At 37.8% G+C, this 11,002-nt stretch overlaps 1 protein-coding gene across 1 annotated transcript in view; it reads right to left on the reverse strand.

Moving 5' to 3' along the window:
* The window catches only part of bmp6 (bone morphogenetic protein 6), a 66,182-nt gene extending 56,908 nt beyond the window's left edge, over window positions 1-9,274 (reverse strand). The window contains exon 1 of the mRNA XM_048174256.1: window positions 7,815-9,274. Within this exon, the coding sequence (XP_048030213.1) occupies window positions 7,815-8,193 (379 nt within the window). The 5' untranslated portion in view covers window positions 8,194-9,274. The remainder of the gene's footprint in view (window positions 1-7,814) is intronic.
* Between the last annotated feature and the right edge of the window lie 1,728 nt (window positions 9,275-11,002).

Raw genomic sequence — 11,002 nt, forward strand, 5'->3', positions numbered from 1 at the left:
GATTATATCTTATGTAATTTTGCTTCTCAAGTAAATGTATATTGATTTAAAAATGTTTAGATATTTTACTGGAAACACAAGACAAAAATACAGAACAAGAAAATAATTTTTGGAATTTTTATATTATTAATTGGATTATTAGTTTTTAGTAGGCTCACACCGAATCTGTGCACAAAACATTCTCTGCAGATATATGAAGAATTGGAGTGCTCATAGAGTAAGTTATGCACAAAATCCTGTCACTTATATGTTTGTTTTAAGATTTGGCCCTCCTATGCCTCTGTTGAGGCATAAAACCGCAAGTTACTCGAGGAGGAACATTGTTTTGGTAATTACTTGAGTTGGATATATTCTATAGGGAATGAGACGCTGCGTCTGAAACGCTGTGGGAACGGCCTCTGCGTGATTGCATCGTGAAGCACTAATGAAATCAGTCCAATGGCATGACGGAACATCATAGGTGGGTGAAAACTATAAAGCACTCCTGAACCAAACAGTTTTAGCTTCTGATAGGTTGAAGCAAGTCGGTCATAGGTATGCTGGGAGTATGGCAAAGTGACGCAGCGTCTCATTCCCTCTCAGGGAACCATGGTTACATACGTAACCTGAGACGTTCCCTTTCAAGGGAACTCACGCTGCGTCCAAAGCCTGCGTCCAAAATGTCCAAAACGTCCATACCTGGTATAAGACGAGTGGCCAACTCGGTGCCCTGAAGTGGCAAACTGGCAGGGAACAACCGAACTGGCCCCTCTGAAACCCTCCTCAGAGGGAGTGAATGTCCTAGAGCTGCTACATTTCTGGGCGGACAATGAGACATATGTTCACTGAGAACCGCTGCGCCCTGAAGCACATGAGGTGGCAGGGTTGGCAGAACAGCTCCCTGAGAGCACCAAGGGGAAACGGGCACCGTATAAGGAGGTGTAATCCTACTCAACCCAGAGAGGACTGCTCTCAGAAGCCCAGCACATCTGGCGTCAGGGCTTCTTTGCCAAAGCCTTCTTAGCGATAAGGCCCGCCCTCAGATCCGGCCTATCAAGAGAAGACTTCGGCTGTGAGCGCCCACCCGATCCCCAGTCTCTCTGCGGGGGAGCTCAGGTGGCAACGTTCACTTTTTTTTTTAGACAGAGACAATTTCGCACAGAGCACTTGCTGAAGGCACAGAAGCTAACACTGTTTGGTTCAGGAGTGCTTTATAGTTTCCTAGTCATGACGTCACCCGCCTATGACATTCCATCACGCCATTGGACTGATTTCACATGTGCTTCATGACGCAATCACGCAGAGGCGTTCCCACAGCACTTCAGACACAGTGCGAGTTCCCTTGAAAGGGAATCATATAGAGGGGTTTCATCTCTGGGGAATTGATTGGATGGTGGTGGACTCCATATGACAGAGAACAATTAGAAGGCTTAGAATGTTTTTCAATGTCAAAGCAAGTTATCTTGATGGGTAGGATAACATTCACCAATTCACAAGTTCACACTTGCAAATAAGTCAGATAAATAAATAGTATGCATATTTGGCATGCTGTCCGAGGTGAGGGCTCCGAGCTCGGTATTTGGCCCGAACCCAGAGTACTCCCCCCGTATTCTGGTTAAGGAAGATAACCAGGCGAGTGTGAGATTTGGTTAGGAAGATAACAAGGCGAGTGTGAGATTTGTTTAGGAAGATAACCATGCGAGTGTGGGGAGACGGGGTGGTGGAGGGATGCTTAAAAACTGTCGAGGAACATGAGGGTGAGTCAAATGCGTATTTATGATGTTCTCCACTTATGCTGATTGGGTAGACATGTTGATTACTGATTGCTGACAGCTGGTTGGAATGACATGATGATTGAAAGGATCATTTGAAAGTGCTCCTCCCGAATTTTGTTAATAAAACATCATTAAATTGTGCACATGAAGACCAGGTACATGCACTGACAAAAGTAAAAAAGGTCAGTGTCAATTTCATGATGACTTGATCACTTGATAATGTTCTCAGCTACCATTTTTGAGCCACTTTGGATGAAAGCTTTAGCTAAATGACTAAATGTAAATTTGTTAATGAGTCTCAGTTACATAACACATTTTACTACATTAAAATCACCCCAAAGACTTGCTGATTTTCCCTCAAAATCAGTGCAAAAAAAAAAGTCTGCAGATTTCATCTGTGCCTGGCCATTAGTCTCATTTGCTGTGTGTTTTCAACAGTTCTTATCAGTCTGCTGAGTCACCCATGAGAAATCCCTTTCCTTCTTTACTGAGCTAAAGCATAACTCAAATTCCTTCCTTAATTTCCATGTTAACGCCCGCATGCAGACTAGAAGTGATACAGCCCTCCTGTGTCTGTGAGCCATGGGCAGTCTTTCAAAAGGGGTCATCCATTTTGTGCATAACCTGCCAACATCAAACAATTCATTGATTGATTGTGGCAAACTAATTATGTGATAAAATGTGGGTTTAGAAACACATTGTGGTGCAAAACAAACAGCTCAGCCCAGATTTGGAGCTCAGGACACTGAAATACGTTATTAAGAGCGGAAGAGCTAAATGAAAGCGCATTGTGAAATACAAGATTCATACAGTTATAAGAAGCCAGGATTGTCTAGACCTTGTTAAGCTCCCAAGAAACCCCCTAAAACTCTACGTGTGGGTCACTTTTACTACTTTACAGGCCTAAAGCGAAGCTTACCTGTGCTCTCCTGGGTGGCTGTTGACTTTGCTAAGTGGGGAAATGACAGCTGGGCTCTAGTTAAGACATGTGCCGTGGAAAATAATGAGTTTGAAATGTGTATGTGTTTGTAACGAGGGAGTTATAGGAGGAAATGTGAGTGAACACAAAAGATCTAGGTGGAATAAAGCAATGATGGACCAAAGAAGAGAAAACAGAAATGCTTTTCCCCCCATGGATTTTCCCTGGATTACTGGCAGATCCCCCCTTATCCAGAAAAAAAGACAAACACACAATATTACTAGTGCAAACAAAAGATGGGAGTTTCCTCAACATTCTCTGTGCCAAGAAAAGCTTAGGGTATCCTCTACCCTTCTGTAAACAGAGCAAGACTGGTCTGGAAAAAGTGGGATTGACATCAAGAACATTGGATGTTCCTAAATCTGTCACAAAGATCACTCAAACGCAATTCTGTCAAACTCAAAGTTTGACTTCAGTGGACATCTGCATGTAGCATGCTTTCATGTCATGTCATGTCATGTCATGTCAAGTCACCTTTATTTACAGATTGTTTCAAGGAAAATAAAGATTCAATGATACAAACACAATTAAATTCTGTTCTAAAGCAGCTCTAAAAAGACAATAGTAAACAGTCATTTTTCAGTTGAAATCAGTTCAGTGTTGATTCAGTTTGGTTCAATAATTGTGTAGAGTTCATCAATTGTGGAATGAGTTCAAATCATCTATAAAGCAGCTCTGGAGAAAACAGTGATGTCATCATCTTTTTTAATGATTAATGTGTTGACTAACATTCTAAAGCACATGTAAAGTACTTGATAATATTTGTAACTGTAGTGTGTTATTCAACATTACATTTCAATTTAATTTATTTTACATTTAAAGTTAGTTTATTCATTACAAATGTGAACCTGACCCACAAAACTAGTCATAAGTCACATGGGTATATTTGTAGCAATAGCCAACAATACATAGTATGGGTCAAAATTATCTTCATTCTTTTATGCCAAAAATTATTAGGATATCAAGTAAAGATCATGTTCCATGAAGATATTTTGTAAATTTCCTACTGTAAATATATCAAAAAAATATTTATGTGAGTAGATAGACATTGCTAATGACTTCATTTGGACAACTTTAAAGGTGATTTTCTCAATATTTTGATTTTTTTGCACCCTCATATTCCAGATTTTCAGATAGTTATATCTCAGGCAAATATTGTCCTATCCTAACAAACCACACATCAATGGAAAGCTTATTTATTCAATTTTTTAAAAAATAATATAAAATGGACCCTTATGACTGGTTTTGTGGTCCAGGGTCACAAATGTGAAAATATATTTTTTCTGCAGTAAGTACTCTTTTTAAAAGTATGCTAAAGTGTACTTCTTTTTCACAAGGGAGGGTACAAACTTGATTATCAAAATGTATTTCCAAAGATTCTAAAAGCGTAAAAAGCATCATCAAACTATCATAAAAGTACTTGCATACAGGGCCTAAAACAAATCTACAAATAAAAAAAAAACAAATCTAAATAAATAAAACAAAATCTTTCTGTCACACCTGCCAATGGCTGGTGACATAAGAACATTTACCAGCTATAAATATTTTTTACTGGTCATGAAAGGCAGTAATGACGCCAACATTTTAGATACCAGTGAAAATTCACAATTCTCTATCCCAATTTTGATACCACAGCTAAAACTACTAGCCTAACTAATATAATGTAAAACATTATTAAAGACAAGTAAACAGTCAGTAATAAAATGAGAACAAATAATCAAATTACAAGCAAAAGCACAAATAAATACAATATAACAATAATACAAATGAAATAAACAGTGTTTTTCAGGGTTTCAGGTAGGTCTGATCCTTATTAATTAATCCTTATTAAAGATATTCAGTCAAGAGCAGTGAGTGTTTTTTTTTCTTTGTCCTTTGTTGTTTGATTAACATTAAAAACATAGACAGCAGCAATAATATTAGGCTGCTGTCACTTTAAGAGCGAATGCACGGATATAATATACTGATATTGTACACATGCGTCTCTTTCAACTGTTTACGTTCATTTAAGACATAACGACTAAGATTACTAAGATACTCACTTTTTTTTTTTTTTACATAATTTTGTGTGAATTTGTCCGCTTAAGTGTAAGAAGCCATGAAAGACAGCTTAGTTTAGTATTCGCTTATTCTTTCGTGACAATGCAGCACTGGCTCGTCAACTGTCCTGAGCGTTGTTCAAGATCCATAAAGTTACTAAAAACATATTTAAATAGGTTCATGTGAGTACAGTGGTTCAATATTAATATTATAAAGCGACGAGAATATTTTTGGATCGCCAAAAAAACAAAATAATGACTTATTTAGTGATGGCCGATTTCAAAACACTGCTTCATGAAGCATCGGAGCATAAATGAATCAGTGTGTCGAATCATGATTCAGATCGCATGTCAAACTGCCAACGGTTGAAATCACGTGACTTTGGCGCTCCGAACAGCAGATTCGACACACTGATTCATCTGTGCTCCGAAGCTTCCTGAAGCAGTGTTTTGAAATCGGCCATCACTAAATAAGTCGTTATTTTGTTTTTTTGGCGCTCCAAAAATATTCTCGTCACTTTATAATATTAATATTGAACCACTGTACTCACATGAACCGATTTAAATATGTTTTTAGTACCTTTATGGATCTTGAGAGAGGAAGTGTCCATTTCTCCCTATGGAGGCCTCAGGGAGCCATCGGATTTCAACTAAAATATCTTAATTTGTGTTCTGAAGATTAACGTAGGTCTTACGGGTGTGGAACGGCATGAGGGTAAGTAATAAATCACAGAATTTTCATTTTTGGGTGAACTAACCCTGTAAATAAAAAACAGATATAGAGATAATGCAAAAGGCTGTAGCGCACAAGTTATATGGACAACATTTATGATGCTTTTTTTTTTTTCTCAAATTTTCTGAGTTTGACAGCCATTGTATGCTTTCAGTGTATAAAAAAAGAGTGTAAACACTGAGCCTACAATTGAACTCCATGGAAAACAGTCATTTTTTCAAACAACTACTCATAAAGCCACAAAAAGGAAACATGCACTACTGTTTCTACAGTCATAAGATGATTCACATAGGATACATTGACGATCCAAATGTCTGTGACAAGCCTAGCTATTTCTGGATGAGTTGCAACACTGGTCAGTTTCTGTATGCCAGTATATGCCAGTGCTTCCTTTTTCTCCTATATTCGGAGACTAGTAGGTGTTCTAGACAGATGACTGCAGTAATTAGCCAGAGAAGAAATAACACTTGAATCATAGGCAAGTCATCCAAAACAAATGATATGACTTACCTTACAAGAGTCTAGAACAAAACCATATTAAAATTACTAATGCAAAATATCCAATAACTGACAAAATTGAGTCACTGACACACTGCAAATGTGAAAAGCCACTTTTAAGCCTGTCTCGAGTAACATGCTGTGGTCAGTTGATGTGATATCCTGCTTATTTCCAAGCAGCACTGAAAATGTGACATGTCAGTCAATGACATGTTTCCATCAAGTGTTCAACTGACTGCAGAAAACCGCTACCAGATCACATTTATCGTCTTATAAAACAGACAGAAGTGAGCTTTGAAATGAACCCAAACAACAACTAGAATGGTGCAACTCACACAAAAGCATCTCTGGCAACTGACCCAACAATTGGCCCATAGCTGCAGTGAGTAGAGCCAGAAGAGTTTTTTATTGTTATAATTAACTTAATTGGGCAACTCCTGGCCCCTGTAGAGGGAAGTTCACATAAACAAGTGAATCTTGGACACAAATACTCCCTCCATTAATGAGGTCTGTGTTTACTGAAGCAAACCACACAGAATCCCTGAGTATAAACAGACTTGTGGTCTGACACTGTGCTCTGGGTCACTATGAACTTGATAGATGTCAGTAAAAAAAAGTGTTGAACTGTGATATCCATCAGAATCTTACAAAACACTACTGAGGCGACACTATGATTCAGATGAACATGATGGTACTCCAAGGTACTTCACTTACCATGGTAAATGAGCAAAATATCAAAATGCTTGACAATATAATGTGCATTTTAATTAAAAATTACTTAAAATTAAACTGCCTTAATTTTGCAAGCTACAGTAAACAATGACACAGAAAAATCTGAACAAAATCAAACATTTTCACTCCAGGAGGCATAGTAAAAATAAACATTTTGCAGTGATGGCCTGGGGAAATTGTATCATTTTTAGATTCTGTATTTGCATGCAAAGGTTTTACAAACACAGCGGCCACAGAAAGTACTTATTTCACACTTAAAAATGTGTAAATATCATTGCATTAGGTAACAAAGTACCAAATACAAAAACAGCAGAGAACATGTTCAAGCAAAATATTTCACAAAAATAAGTTTGACTGGCTTTAAATGTTCAAAATATAGAGAAAAAATAATTTGTTCACTAACGTCATTACACTAGAAATACACTTAGTTAAAATACACTTTTTGAACAACGTTTAGTGGTTTTATAAAGTCAGTTCACACAGGTGTCCAAGCAGAATAACCACAGGTGTAGCTCATTTAATAATCAATATATTTATTGTTTTATTATCAATTGAAACCTTACAACCCTCTCTGTTTGCCTGAAAAATGCTTGTGCTATTTTAAAATATTAGATGACATTAAGACATCTCAACAGAACTGAAGCACCTTTAAGTCATAAATCGAGAAGTTAGATGATTAAAACATTATTTATTAATAATTTTTTTAGGTAATTTGTGGCCAATTTTTTTATAAATGTATAAAATAATGATTTAAAATGTATTAATAAAATAACACTGTTATGAATTCAGGTTGATTGGGACACTTTTTCCAAGTCATCTCAATGGCAAAAAGTGTCACAATCACCCTGAATTCACCCTCTCTCTCTCTCTCTCTCTCTCTCTCTCTCTCTCTCTCTCTCTATATATATATATATATATATATATATATATATATACCCTACATATATTTCTATAATCTGTAAACATTTAATTCACTTAACAGACGCTGAGTGGGTTTGTAGTGCGACCAGTATACCCTTATCGTCTCTATAACAAAGTGGATATAAGCGTGAAGTTGTAAATATAAAAGTTAATCTTACCCAAATTGACAAAACTCATGACCATGTCCGCGTCGTGCAGGAACTCGGTGTCATGAAGTGAAGCTAAAGCGGGTCGTGTGGTGGTAAACAGTGATCTGTACTGATCCACGTCGCTCTTCTCTTCAGTGGACATGCTGTTGTACAGATCCAGCATGAAGAGGGGTGCTGAATTATATTTGCCGCTGTTCAGATGCGGTCTCGGTCTGTGGTTCAGTCCCAGTATGGACAGAATCTCTTTCTGCATCTCTCTCTTCTCCTGATTCCGTAACCTCCGATGTATGAAGTTGGGCTGAAGCTCAGAACCGTCCAGTACAGAACCACTACCTGCCAAAGAAGAGCTCCACAAGAAGCCCAGCAGAGCAAACCAGACGCTTGTCATCTTTACATCCAGTCTGTGGTGATGATGAGGGTGTAATCACTTCTATATATAATCACTTGGAAAACTGTCCTCTTCTCTTCTGCTTCACGCCATAGATCTTATCAGGTTCTTCAATGGTTATTGGGTTCAGCAAAGAACCTTCTTCTCATTAAGAACCATTTTGCCTGTATGATCTCCTGGAGATTAAAAGATTCTTGATGTTACATTATAGGATCTTCAGATCAGTGTGCTGGTTTCTGGGTTCTTTAAAGCACCAGTACATAGATGTTTTCTGAAGAACTACAGAATAATAAAGTTATTGACAAGGTTCTCCTGTGGCATGAGGTTATGAACCCCCTTTGGGTCGTAACTATAACCTGTCTCTGTAAAACTGTATTATCCCGTGCAAAGCAAATGCAGTTGTCCAGGGAATTTTTCAATTCTCAAAATCTCCATCAATTCTTCGGCGTGATACTTCGCTCCGGACAGAAGACAGCTGGAAACTTCTGTATGTCCCTTCAAATGTGAAGTTGCTGTATATGATTCAAAACGAGGAATAAAGGAAAAAGTTGTCCGTCACTTCCAATAGGCCTACAGTATTTTTTTTTTCTTACTATATATATTTTCAGTTCTTTGGTTTAACCCTAGGCTGTTCCCCACAGAGTATGTTTGTAGAGTGGACAGCGCGTCTGTCTCAGAGGCTTTTAAATAACGGGGCTGAAGCAGGTAGACGCGTCTCGAGCCCGCCCCAGTGCTCGCGTCCAGAGGTGGAGCTTTACAAGACAGTTTTAACATCCTCAAACTCGTCTTTACGTACACGTCTACGTGTCTTCTTTTACATATAAATGACAATATCAGCTCTCATGTCAGGTGTCAATATAGTCTGCACGCGAGCGACTCGACGCGGCCGTAACGCTACAGTTCTACTCAAATTTCAATAGTGCAAGATTATAACGTCATGAAGAAAACTCCATTCATTTTAAGAGCAGCAGTTGCGTTTCGTGTTCGTTTATTAAAATGGGAGCGTTTTAGTTTTATCGCGCAGAATGGAACCGAACGCACGACTTTCGAAAAAAGTTAAACTATTTTAGTTTGTCACCGTCTTAAAATAGCGCAGTCTTAAACGACGCAACTACCAGTGCGCATGACGCATGTCCTACAACAGAACGCCTCCTGTGTGTATAACTGCCCGTTTTGTCCTGCATTGTAGACAGTTTGACTAATTATTAGATGACGTTCTAGTTGTGTTGCGTCGCGTTTTGAGCGCGTGAAGTGTCGACGCGTGCAGGGCATGCTGACCAATAAACTAATTTGACCGATATTCGCTTGATATATTGTGAGAGGATCAAATAAGGCTTGTATGTAATTATCCAAGTAATTATTTTTGTAGTTATTTCTTTCAATAAATGTTACTAAAATCTTACCTTGCGCCATGTAAAGCGAGCCATTTTATGGCCGAAGCGTGACCCCTAACGACACAGAAAATTACCGCAAGATGCTGACGAAAACAAGCAAATAGCACCAAACAATACAGTACAATGGGGTTACCATGATTTTTGGACATGGCACCATGGTAAATCATGTTCTTTGTACATTGTTTTGGGACTTATATAATATATATCACATATATTAGGCTAAAAAGTGCCTTAAGAACTATGTCATCCTACATATGGTAGCTAATCAGTCAATAATATTGTATTGCTATTTTGATACCACATGTATACATTTTTGTAAACGTAAATATAGATAATTGACAAGGCACTGAATTTACTGTATTGTTTTATCTTGTGTAAAATCTTGATCTCTTGTCTTTCTCTGGTATTTTTAAAGGAGGTCTCTGATGTTTGAGATTACAGACATCAGACAGATAGACAGCAAACTGGAGATTGTGGTCAGGGTCAGGTGCAACGCTTTAAAGATGAGACACTCACTGAACTTACTATAATAAGAGAGAGAGCTTACATGTTTATGTTATAGAGACTGATTTCAGAAAACACACACACTATGTTGTGTCTGGTGAGATTCATATAGATAAGGTGGCTGAGTGTTGTTATCTCTAAGTGGCTAATCTTATCTAACGGGGCTGAAAAGCATGCATCAAAGACCAGCGATGCAAACCAATTCCAGCCACCCCCTTCCCTTCCCTTCATCAGTCCAATCACTGATAGCCCATCACTCAAACACTCACACACACACACACACACACACACACACACACACACGTTTGTTTTTGTGAATTGTGGGGACATTCCATAGGCGTAATGGTTTTTATACTGTACAAACCGTATTTTCTATCACCCTACACCTAAACCTACCCATCACAGAAAACTGCAATTTTACTTTCTCAAAAAAACTCATTCTGTATGATTTATAAGCCTTTTGAAAAATGGGGACATGGGGTAATGTCCTCATAAGTCAACCACTCCTTGTAATACCTATGTCATACCCATGTCATTATACAAATTTGTCTTGACACACACACACACACACACACGGTTTGTTTTGCTATCAAAGTGAGGACATTCTATAGGCATAATGGTTTTTATACTGTACTGTACATCCCCCTACACTACCCCTAAAACTATCACAGAAAACATTCTGCATTTTTACATTTTTAATAAAACATTGCTTAATGTGTTTTTAAAGCTATTTTAAATATGAGGACTCATGAAATGAAATGTCCATTTTTTTATTTAATAATAACCATGATAACACAATAATGAGATTTAAATTAAATGCACAGCAAAATCTCCAGAGTTAAATCAACTCTGCTCAGAGTACATATGGTCCCTCTTTAAATAGTGTTAAAATAACACTGAAGCAGAGTTAA

This window comes from Megalobrama amblycephala, linkage group LG22, assembly GCF_018812025.1.
Source record: "Megalobrama amblycephala isolate DHTTF-2021 linkage group LG22, ASM1881202v1, whole genome shotgun sequence".
NCBI classification, from domain to species: Eukaryota; Metazoa; Chordata; class Actinopteri; order Cypriniformes; family Xenocyprididae; genus Megalobrama; species Megalobrama amblycephala.